The 12,599-nt window shown below is 44.4% G+C and overlaps 1 protein-coding gene across 1 annotated transcript in view; it reads left to right on the forward strand.

Annotated features, from left to right (window-relative positions):
* Positions 1-6,068: 6,068 nt before the first annotated feature.
* Positions 6,069-12,599, forward strand: part of EVA1A (eva-1 homolog A, regulator of programmed cell death) — a 519,112-nt gene continuing 512,581 nt past the window's right edge. Inside the window, exon 1 of the mRNA XM_077291535.1 lies at positions 6,069-6,565. Coding sequence (XP_077147650.1) covers positions 6,364-6,565 — 202 coding nt within the window. The 5' untranslated portion in view covers positions 6,069-6,363. The remainder of the gene's footprint in view (positions 6,566-12,599) is intronic.

The following is a 12,599-nucleotide window of genomic DNA, read 5'->3' on the forward strand; positions in this document are numbered from 1 at the left end:
TAACCCTAACCCTAACCCTAGTGGGGGAAGAAAAAAAATATATATTTTCTTTATTTTTATTATTGTTCCTACCTATGGGGGTGATAAAGGGGGGATTCATTTACTATTTTTTTTATTTTGATCACTGTGATAGGTTTTATCACAGTGATCAAAATGTACCTGGAACGAATCTGCCGGCTGGCAGATCCGGCGGGTGCACTGCGCATGCGCCCGCCATTTTGGAAGATGGCGGCGCCCATGACGAAGATGGACGGACACCGCGAGGCTCGGTAAGTATGAGGGGGGGAGATCGGAGCACGAGGGGGGATCGGAGCACGGGGGGGTGGATCGAAGCACGGGGGAGCGGACAAGAGGACGAGGGAGCGGACAGGAGGACGTAGGGGTGCGGACCACAGTACGGGGCAGAAAGGAGGACTGGGGAGGCGATCGGTGGCAGTGGGGGGGGGGGCAGATTAGGTTTTCCAGCCATGGCCGATGATATTGCAGCATCGGCCATGGCTGGATTGTAATATTTCACCATTTTCATAGGTGAAATATTACGAATTGCTCTGATTGGCTGTTTCACTTTCAACAGCCAATCAGAGTGATCGTAGCCACGGGGGGGTGAAGCCACCCCCCCTAGGCTGAAGTGCCACTCCCCCTGTCCCTGCAGATCAGGTGAAATTGGAGTTAACCCTTTCACCCGATCTGCAGGGACGCGATCATTCCATGACGCCACATAGGCGTCACAGGTCGGATTGGCAAAAACTTTCATGACGCCTACGTGGCATCAAAGGTCGGGAAGGGGTTAAGCTGTTGTCTTCAACCATTTTTGTGCCTTTAATACTATTGGATCAATAAAGCAATTATTTTAAGAAGACGAGGTGCTGGCCGTCATTTGAACTGTTGCTATTAGCAGGTTATATTGCTTTTCTGTGTAAGTAAGAAGTGTAGAAGATGTAACTTCATTCTTCCAAACTCTCTGCCATGTACAAGGTGCTAGAGATTCCCAGAGAAAAGTTTCCAGACTTACTCATGTATGTGTGTTTTGGAAGATCGTCTATATAAGGGTTAACTGCTTCACCCCAGGGAGCATTTTCCATTTTTGCATTTTCATTTTTTGCTCCGTTTCTTCCCAGAGGCATACCTTTTTTATTCTTCCATCAATATGGTCATGTGAGGGCTTGTTTTTTGCAGGACAAGTTGCACTTTTGAACGACACCAGTGATTTTACCATATACTGTACTGGAAAATGGAGGAAAAAATCCCAGTGCAGTGAAATTGCAAAAAATGTGCAATTCCACAACTGTCTTTTTTGTACCATGTTCACTAATTGCTAAAAGTGATCTGCATTTATGATTTTCCAGGTCATTACGTGTTCACAGATACCAAACATATCTAGGTTCTTTTTTATTTAGGTGGTGAAAGAAATCCAAATTTTGTAAAAAATAAATAAAAAAGCGCCATTTTCCAAGACTCATAGCGTCTCTGCAACACCCCAGGTAACCGGTTGTTGCAGTGATGTTGCCTTCCTTTCGGGGAGGGTGATGTCACACTTGGAGGCAAGGGAGATTCTATCTATCAGGTTAGGCACTCGCATTCAACACATCTGAATCTAGGCCAGGAGAGGGAGCTCAGGACCTGGATTCAGGGGAGCTTCCTTAGACTTTATGCATCCTGGTCTGGAGGAGGAGTTAGTTAGTTGGTCCAGAGGGACCAAGGAGGAGAGTAGTGGAGAAGGATGTCTGGAGCAGACGTGAGCAGCCACGAGGGAGCTGCTACCCCTAGAAAGAGAAGCAGAAAGAGTGTTGAATTGTGGAGGAGCATAGAGGAAAGAAGCACACAGGAGGAAAGGGCTCAGGAGGGGAACAGGGGAAGGACACCCTCAGAGTCAGAGCGCAAAAGCCGGGTACCGGGAGCCCGAGGTTGTGTTGTTCTCCAGGACGCGCGACAGAACCAGAGAGCATAGGGCTGTATGTCAATTGCCTGCATCAAGTCTGAGGTGATGCAGTGACCGTAAGAGCCGGGTCATCTAAGAGATCCTATAAACAGGATCAAACTGCCTATCGTACAGACACCTGTCTTAGGACAGGAGAGAGGGGACTTGCACTGAGCTTCAAGCAGCAGGGACCTAACCAACTAAATGGCACTAGCAGGAAAGGCTTACGGACCTCACCTGGTAAAGGGATCTCTTATTGCCTCCAAACCGGCCAGGCCACAGCTACCCTGCACTTGGTACCCTGGACTGAGGACTGCTACCATCAGTAAACCAGGTAAAAGACTGCAAACTCTGTGGCCTCCACTTATTCGTCGGCCTCCACCATCCTTGCCACACACCTTTGGAAGCCTTGGGGACCTACTTCACCTGTGGGAAGCGTTACCATCTTGCTGCAACAACATCAACCCAGAGGACCCCTTTAAGCAGCGTCCATCCCTACTGACAGAACACCACAGGTGGTGTCACGAACAATAGACCCAACAAATCCCCTTAAAGACCTTTCCCTTTAATTGGGCACCCAGGGCCACGGACCGGGTCGCAGCCACCGTGACATCCCCTGTAAGCCCGGACCTGGTACCGAGTACCCCACGGCCCTGGTGGGGCGCTCCATCTCCATTTTTCAGGATCTGGGGTGGGCGATGGCTAATTTTTGCTCACCGAGCTGACGTTTTTATTGATACTATTTTGGGGCAGATACGATGTTTTGATTGCCCATTATTGCAATGGTACCGCAAAGATAACATCATAATGCTGGCTTTTTGATTTTTTTTGTTGCCACGTGGTTTACCGATCGGATACATTTTTTTAATATTTTGATCGATGGGGTGATTCTGAGCTCAACGATACCAAATACGTGTATATTTGATATTTTTTAATTGTTTTATTTTGAATGGTGCAAAAGGAAGGTGATTTGAACTTTTATATTTTTTAATTTTTAAATGTATATTTTTTTTATTTCTACTTTTTACTTGCTTTAATAGTCTCCTTAGGAGCCCCAAAGCTGCCATTATCTGATTACTTGTCCTATGCATAGCAGTGCTGCAACCATGCCATGTGTAGCAGAAATGCTCATCTGCTATGAAGTCGGCCACGTGACGGCACTCATAGCAGATTGGCAATTGCAACCATGGGGGTCACCTGCAGACCCCCGATTGTCATGCAAACCCATTGGCGCCCTGTGATAATGTGACACCAATGGGCGGGGTTAGTGACGCGCTTCCAGCGAGATCATGTTAAATGCCGGTATTTAACATGTTAGCAGCCGCGGGTGGATAACAATTCCACCCACGGCTGTTAGGGACACATGATGTGTCTCAAAAGATGCGTTAAATGGTCTAAGGGGTAATGTTTCTCCTTGTAGTGAGTGACAAGCCAACCCTGGCATGTCAGAGTGAGGAGACTTATAAGCCATGCATGCTCCTTTGGGAAACTAAATATATAAATTGTCACTTCAGAGAGAAATTGAGATTCCGGTTTGGCTTTTATATGAAGTCATATGGCAAGGTTCAATAAAGAGTCGATATTCACTTTTAGAATCAATGTTTCCAATAGGTGGCGCTAGAGTTCTAGTCCTCTTCCTCACTGAAGAGACAATTTGCATATATATATCAGTTAAGTAATATTCAATAGATATCAGAAATAAGTCACTAGTTCTACATAAGTTTTCAAAGTAGGTAGGTTGTAAGACTATATGGGAGGAGAAAAGAAAGTGCATATAATGCCTGATTTGTACATACCGATAGCAGATGTTTCATGGTATGTGGAATCGAGATTTTAAACTCTCAAAAGATAGTAAAACCCTATAGTAAATGTCTAATATATAAAACAAAAAAAGCCTGTTAAGTTAAACCATGGTCTAACGAAGCTGCCATTCAAACTGTCAGGTACTGCAGGGTTGAATAAGAATGAAGTCATCGGGGAGTGTTCCGACATCAATAGGAATTTTTTCGAACATGTATCCCAAATCATTTTAGTAAAAGTTATTGATCCCAGCATGGGAGAGTCTAGTTTATTTAGGGTGGTTGCCCAGAGGTAAGAATTGGGATGAATCGGGGTCATCCATTGTTTCCCAATCTCCATCCATCTAGAGAATGCTCTAAGAGTAGACCAAGCAGGAATGTGACGTATTTGGGTTGCCCAGTTGTGACGCTGACTTACTTATCATGGACAAGCCATGAGTCAGGGTATGTAAGTAGGACAAGGTCAATAGCCAGGAGGATAGGTCATATACAGAGGGAAGAGACAAAGGTGTAGTCAGGACACAGTCCGGGGTCACAATTCCAAGGTCAGAGTACGTCAAGGCAAAAGAGGTAATGCAAACAGGTAGTCAATAGGCAAATTCAGGGTTCAGCAAAAGAAGATCAGAATGTCTGAATTCAGAGTGCAAAGCACAGAGGGCAAACCACACAGAACAGAAAGCTACAACTGGCAGAGACAGCTTAGTTAACTAGCTGGGTAATCAATTGGAATAGGGAACACCTGAAGGAAGCTCAGCACCTCAGTTCAAGATTGGGTGACTGAGCTGTCAGTCAAAATACTGACAGCTCAGCACACCCTTTCACTTGACTGGGCGACTGAGCTGTCAATCAAACTATCGACAGCTCAGCAATCCCCTGCACTAGACTGGGTGACTGAGCTGTCAATCAAGATACCGACAGCTCAGCACGCCCGTGCAGTAGACTTGGCAAATGAGCTGTTAAACTACAGACAACTCAGCCATCCCCTGCAGTAAATTGGGCGACTGAGCTGTCAATCAAAATACCGACAGCTTAGCACGCCCCTGTACCAGAATGGACAACGAAGCTGTCAATTACTGAATCCAAGGCACAGTGAGTGGGGGAATTGTGAAACCAGTAATATTTAGTCACATCTGGCACACCTAGCCCCCTCTCTCTTGTAAGATTTAGTTCTTAATTCTATGACGTTTATGAGCCCAGATGTATTGGAGGATGGATGGCTACAAGTTTCTGAACTCCCCGTATGGAACAGCTAGGGGTAAAGTTTCCAATAAGTGTAGAAGTTTGGAGAGTTTGGTCATTTTGACTGCTGAGATTCTTCCACACGGATAATAGAAGATTGTTCCATTTATTAAAGGGAACCTGTCACCCCCAAAATCGAAGATGAGCTAAGCCCACCGGCATCAGGGGCTTATCTACAGCATTCTGTAATACTGTAGATAAGCCTCCGATGTAACTCACGATTATACTCACCCAGGGGCGGTCCCGCTGCGGTTCTGGTCCGATGGGCGTCGCGGTCCGGGGCCTACCATCTTCTTACGATGACGTCCTCTTCTTGTCTTCACGCTGTGGCTCCTGCGCAGGCGTAATTCGCTATACACTGCAGTACTTTGCTGTGCCCTCAACAGGGCAGACAAAGTACACCTGCGTTGGAGCCGCAGGTGAGTATAATCTAATCTCTTTTTATCATCTTTCAGGATACATCGGGGGCTTATCTACAGCATTACAGAATGCTGTAGATAAGCCCCTGATGCCGGTGGGCTTAGCTCATCTTCGATTTTGAGGGTGACAGGTTCCCTTTAAGTAGTTGTTTGAGTCCACTAATAACTGAGGGAAGTTATGCTGTACGACGACTTGTAATCTGGGGTCCGCTGAACCCCGAGATATCTCAGAGTCATATTCCCATCTATAGATGTAGTTATCCATTAGCAAATTTAGTGAAGTTGGATATATTTAGGGGGGCTTCCGTCTTACCTTTATTGACCTTATTGACCTTATAGCCTAAGAGATAGCTAAGAGGGCATGTAATTTGGGGCTGAGGGGGGTGATGTGTAATTGGGTCAATGTCAGTAAAACATCATCAGGTTAAATTCCTTGTCTCTTACCACAGGAAAGATATATATCTTGGTACCGAGTTAGCCAGTGGATAGAAGTTAGCCATTAAAAGGTATCAACCACTGAGGACTCTCAATTCTAAATATTTGTCTCTTACCATTACTTCGTGGATGTTGGGATGGATGAGTACTACAGCAGCGGGGGGCGCTATGCACATTGCAAAAAGCAGTGGTGATAGAGGACATCCCTGGCGGGTACCATTAAAGAATAAACTCATGCAGTCCATTATAGGCGCATTTTCTCATTCAAATGAAAAACTTTTGAATATTTTTTATGTAGATTTTTGCACAGGATCTTCTCCAAAAATACAAGTAAAAAAACTTAGCAGAACAAAAAAAAAATAAATAAACCTGAACACAAAAAGACACATAAAAAAGAGTTTTACTGCCAAATAAAATTCCATGTTAAAAAAAAAACTTCCCTCTGTGAGAAAGTTCATGAGGTGGGAGCTAGGACCCAGCGTGGCGTCTGGGTGCACAGGTAGAGTGTGCTGCAGTCTGGATCCATTCATTGCCTGGGAAGGGAGGATGTTGGATGTTCCTCTGCCCTGAGCGATGGGACAAGCACAGTGTGAGGCTGCTCTGCCTTCCCGCAGGAGAGGATCGCTCTAGGGACCTGTCGGATGTGGTCGGACCTCTCAGGATGGGATTCTGCGGCGCTGTTCACATTGGCGTAATGGGAATAGTTTACTTTGCGGCTTTGGGCAACCTGGCGGCGACTTCATCCGAGTTTTCAGGTAGGAGAAACACATGGGAATGTGCTGGGATCCTCTCCCCCGCTCTCTCTATAGAAAGCGATCCTATGTGAGAGAACTGCTTAAAACGCAAATCCCAATTGTCCACTTCGCCTTTTGTCCCATTGTACAGAGTACAGTTTACCGCAGCGGAGAAATAAAGTCCCTTCTTCTGCGCTGTCATCAGTATATATTATGGAATTGCTATTTACGCCATTTCTGGTGTAAGTACCAGTGACCTCCCTCCGCACCCCATACAGAGGGGCTAAATAAACTTTTGGACTAGTCGTATGATACTTTTGGAACCTTCGCTGGTAGCAGTGATACTGACGACGAAGAAGGGTCTGGATCAGATACAGAAAAGCTGCGTTCTCATCCCATTCACTGAAAGCAAGCAGAGTTTATTTGGCTTTTTTTTTCCTTTTCCCTTCCTATCGATTTAAAGGGTAAATAATGCCGAAAAGAGAAGTCTCTCTGATTGGTGTCAGTGAATAATGTGTGTTTTGGTGCCTAAATCCATGTTAAAAAAAAAAAGCTGAAAGCCTAAAACGCACCTCGGCTATAATTCACATGGTGCAGTTTTTCTTTTTCCTGTGTGGCAAAACACTATGTCAGTTCTTAACATGTCTTCTGGGAGGACAATGCATCAAATATGCTCAAAATCTGCAGCAAAAATATAGAAAATAGAAACGAAGTATAAAAATCTGTTTTCCTCATCAGGAAATCTACAAAGAAAAAGTTGTATGAACAGTGACGGTTCTGTGGATTTTTCTTGCAGCGCACCTGTAATAAAATCTGCGGATTTGGTGCAGATTTCATTCTTTCTTTTGGGAAAAGGTCAAATCCGCGCTGAATCCGTCCCGCACAGGAAAATATCTGCAACATGTAAACGAGATTTGTCTCTTACTTTCTCATCTACTGATACTTTAAGTTGCAGATTTTCTGTAGTAATATTTTGTGCTGGAGATCAACTTCATTTAAGGTCAGGTTCACACGTTGCGTCTTTGGTGCAGATTTTTTTCATTTAAAAGCCAAAGGACTTTACAGTTACCAGCAAAATGGAGGCGTTTAACTTAAGCTAAACCTTTTAGGGTTTTTTTTGTGCAGAATCCGTTTATTGTTGTTGCTTTTTCTGATGAGAAAATGCACTTTTTTGGCGCAGTTTTAACTCACTCAATTAGGACCCTATATCCACAGATATATTTTATTTTAGGTGCGCTTCCAAAACAAAAATTATACATGAATCAGTACTGAAATTTGTGCAGATTTTTGAAGCAGAAACTGCGCTGATTTCACGTTAGAAAGCTGCGGGTAAAATCCATCCCAAATAAACCACGTGTGAACCCTGCCGTACACTGCAAGCAAAGCGGATGTGATTTGCTGAAAAATCATGCCCTTTGGTGCATTTATGGGGAGACCGAAAAGCCCCATGTAAAATTGCAGTTGTGTTTTAATTGCAAAATGGAAGAGTTTCAGTTTTTAAAAAATGCTGAAGCTAAAAATGCTGAAAAAAAAAAGTAAATAGATGAAAAAAATAGTGTCGATGTCGGTTGAGTATTTGGGTGCAGACAACTGCAAAGGAAATGGCAGCATCTTCACTATGTGGTATATGAAATAAAGTCCATGGAGGAGCGTCGGGAGCACAGAAGCCCTCACATATGGAAGACCCCCTGCCTGAACTGTCAGAGTGGTGGAGCTTTTGATGCTCCCACCGGTCATGACCTCAGACATGCTGGTCACCAGTCCCAGGCTAGGACCCTCACAGTCTCTCCATTTATAGAACTTTTTAGAAAAGTCTGCGTGGATGATGAAGATGCTCTAATCTGATACAATCACTGTAGATTTTCTTGCTGACATCCATGTTAGCATCAGACCAAGCCCGGATACTAGTCCCTGGACTTCTCAGAGTTAAGTGGAGTTTATGTTAAAACCGTCTTCTGACATTACTTTTATTATTTCGCAGAAATCTGAATGACAATGTATGTAAATGCCTAAATGATAGTCTTGTATCGTGTGTAATGCTTAATGGGGCCAGACAAATCCCAAGGCTCCTGCAGCTCGAGACATGAACGTGCCCTGGAATTTACTGTTCCTCTACCGTGTCCTTAAAAAAGTCTCTGTGAATATTCACCTTATATGTTCCTGGAAGAGCTCACGACCTAAATGGCCACCAGTACAGCTCCTGGTGGGGTTGTCACTGAGCTTTCCTGAATCCCTGGGTGACAGGCTGGCCTAGTTATATTGTTGTGATACATCTCCATCCAGCAGAGCTATGGGAGCAGAGGTAGCAGTCACATGTATGCTATGGTACCTAAAAGGGGCAAACCTCCAGAGGCATAACTAATCCATGCGAGGACACTGTGTGGTGGTACTGAAGGGTCTTCATACTGTGTGGGGGAACTGAAGGATCATCATATTGTGTGGGAGCATTGTATGGGGCACCATATTGTGTGTGGGTACTGAGAGCATCATACTGATTGGGATCTTTGAAGAGCATCATAATGTGTGGGTCAGGTATGGACTGGGACTGAAATTCAGCCCTGGCATTTGTAATCACACAGGTCCATGTTGTCCTCATTTCCAAGCACCAGATGGGGATATATTACTAATATTACTCTGGATGGAGGAAAGCAAGATTTACTACAAGACCAATATTTCTAATGATACCTGTGGCCTGCTGGGGTAAGTGATGGAGTCAGCGACTTTGTGCTCCATCACAACTCTTAACAGTATGGGTATCTTGAGAACACAGATTCTGTTAACAACATAGCAGACAAGGCAGCCCATAACCAGACAGGCCCTTCTGGCATTTGCCAGAGTTGCCAGATGGCCACTCCGGCCCTGGTGTGGATGCATTTTGGGACAACATACTGTTGTACTGTGTGGGGATATAGTAGGTGCAGCATACTGTGTAGATGTACGGAAAGATCATCCTACTGTGTGGTGGCACAATAGTTGCATCATGTAATGTGGAGGTACTGTATGGGCATTGTACTATGTGGGGGAACTGAAAAGGCATTATATTATGTGGAGTTACTGTAGAGGCATTGTGCTCTGTGAAATTATACTGTGTAGTGGATTGGTAAGGGCATTGTACTGTCTAAGGGAATGGTATGGTCATCATACCGTGTAGAGGACCTGAAGGGGCATCATACTGTGTGGATGTAATGTAGGGGAATTGTACTGTGTGAGGGCTCTGAAGGGGCCCTGTGAATTGTACTGTGTGGTGGCACTGAAGGGGCATTGTATTGTGTGAAGGTTTGTGGGGCAGCATAATGTACGTGAACACCATACTGTATGGGAGCACTGTAGAGACATCACAATGTGTGGGAGGCTGTGGGACACATCATACTGTGTGAGAACACCATACTGCGTGGATGCACTGTTGAGACATAATACTGTGTGGCGGATTGTGGAGCTACTGAAGGGTCATCATAAACATCATACTGTGTGTGTGGATACAATGTGGGCATCGTATTTTATACTGTGGGTGAATTCACGTGTCATGTTTCAGCCTCTTAGTCCCGGCGCTCCCTCTTAGGCCTTGCACTCCCTCAGACCCTGCCCTCCCTCTTAGGCCTTGCGCTCCCTCAGACCCTGCGCTCCCTCTTAGGCCTTACATTCCCTCTTTTTTCCCTGCACTCCCTCTTAGGCCCTGTACTCCCTCTTAGTCCTTGCGCTTCCTCTTAGGCCCTGCGCTCCCTCTTAGTCCCTGCTTTCCCTCTTATTCCCCATACTCCCTCTTAGTCCTTGTGCTCCCTCGTAGACCCCTTGCTCCCTCTTAGGCCTTGCACTAGGCATGATACAGTGGATCACTTTTGATCGAGAATTCCCCTAAAATTATGGAATCCTTTAAGAAATTACTGTGAACGTGGGCCTCTGTCTAATCGGAAGGTTTTACTCTAAATTCTCACAAAGATGCCACTACCACACACATTTCCATTGGTTACTGTGTGTGCTCACTGAAGATGAGGTCAGGGCTATATCCCTACATACAGTGTAAGACTTCTATGCATCATACATGTTTTCCACTGTTACCATCAGCTGTATATATCTTGATGCCCTTGGACGCGGTAGAAGTCTCCTTTGCTGTCATGTAGCGGGTTGTGTCATAGCATGCCGGCTAAGACCTCATTTCCTAGCAGCGAGACCCTCATAAGAGACCACAGTGACAGTGACAAGGCTTATTATCCTCTCATAAAGAAAGTTATTTGTAAGGGAATTAGCGGTTCCCAAGCATCACAACAACCTGGGCCGCACAATGACTCCCATTACTTGGCTATGGGAAGAAGCAGCATCTGCAGGATTCTGGGAGATCGCTCCACACCAATAAGGATTTTCTAAAGACACAGAGTTTAGAATTCTGCATTCGTAAAGAATTGGTGATTGTAGTCCGTCAGTAACGAGAGGGCCATGTCTTAGATCCTTGGAGCTTCTCAGCAAAGTCCATTAATTGTGGAGGGCATTGCGTAGGGTCCACAGTGGTAATGTGTCCTGTATACTAGGGCTCCTGCCTGGCCAGCAGTCCTATGTAAGTAACCAGTCTATAATGATAGCAGGAGGACTGAGGGGGGCAAGAAATGGTCTATCTAATTAATACTGTCTATCGTGGCAGTGTCCATGTATAATTTCTGCTCCATTCAAAGTAGGAGGACCACCTTCTCATTATTGACACATTTCCAAACTTTCCTCTGGTACAACCCCTGGTCTTGGTACAACCCCTGTTGAGCTGATTTTTGAGTATTTAGGGGTTTTCCTATTATCACCATAAAGTCCTCTAATTTTGTTGGACACATTAACTTTACTTTCTTGAGTTGAGGTTTTACAGGCCACAGTTTAATACGTGGGAGTATCACAAATTCTCTCCATCTGTGTCCCCTGTGCACTTAAAATGTATATCCATAGAATCTGCTATAAAGACAGGAGTCAAACACAGATGACTGATCGATCTGGTATTGGACTACCGTGACCCACACTGACCACAAGAATGGTTGGTATGATGTGGGCGCTGGGCATGCGCATCACTGCTACATATTATGGGACCATTGGTAAAAGCCAATTTCTGTGCTCAGCTTTCTCCAAAATCCTCTTCAAAAACTTTTGAAAAACTCATCCTATTAATTTTTAAGGGGAAATCTTAGTAATGTGAGAAGTTTTTTCAACTTTTTATTATTATTGTTTTTTGCTAAAGATGTATTGAAAACTGGTGGAAAGAAAAAAAAAAGAAAGTGAGTGTCACTTCTTTGAAGTGGACCCTGGAGGAACGCTCTCCAGACAAGCTACTCATTGTCCAATCAAAAGGCAGCAAAGAACACTTCAGGAAAAAAAAACTTTTACAAAACTTCTCGAGGTAAAGAATAACTTCCAAAAACTCCAAAAAGGAGTGTTTCATTAAGTAGTTCCTGTTTGAGAAAAGTCTAAAAAAAAGACTACAAATGAATGTAACGTTAGGTTATCTGTATTTAATTGAGGAGTTCTTGGGCTTAGGATTACCTTCCCCCTTTATTAAGCCAGAGAGGAGACCGTTATTTAATGTATGTATTTTGAGGATTATTCAAAAATGTCAAAAAAAGTTTATGAAAGGCTCCTCTGGAGTTTTCATCCCGGTTTTCATCCCGTGGTAGGGAATGTTTAGGACTCGGGATAGTAACAATGCATCACAAGGCTAGATGACCTGCATTGTTCTAGATGCCATGCAGATGACCAGTGAACTGTGGGCCGTGCTGTCAATGGTTGCCTTTGATCTCTCCCAAGCCAAGGAGAACATATCCACACAGCGATGAGACTGATGAAAGAAGCCAGGGAATGTGTTCTTGCCAAGGAGTCTGTAAATAAAGCCTCTCCCACAATGGTGGAGGAACCCTCACCCTCTCTACAGATGACGTCATAAATCAAGCTATATGGAAACACTGCCTACAGGGCCTACATTACTTTCTCATGATCACTGAGTGGGCCATACCATATTAGACTATGGTGGGAGTAATAGTTTTTAAAGAAATTCCTTTTTATTCCCATGATAAAAAATATAATAATAATA

Source organism: Ranitomeya variabilis, chromosome 2 (assembly GCF_051348905.1).
Source record: "Ranitomeya variabilis isolate aRanVar5 chromosome 2, aRanVar5.hap1, whole genome shotgun sequence".
NCBI classification, from domain to species: domain Eukaryota; kingdom Metazoa; phylum Chordata; class Amphibia; order Anura; family Dendrobatidae; genus Ranitomeya; species Ranitomeya variabilis.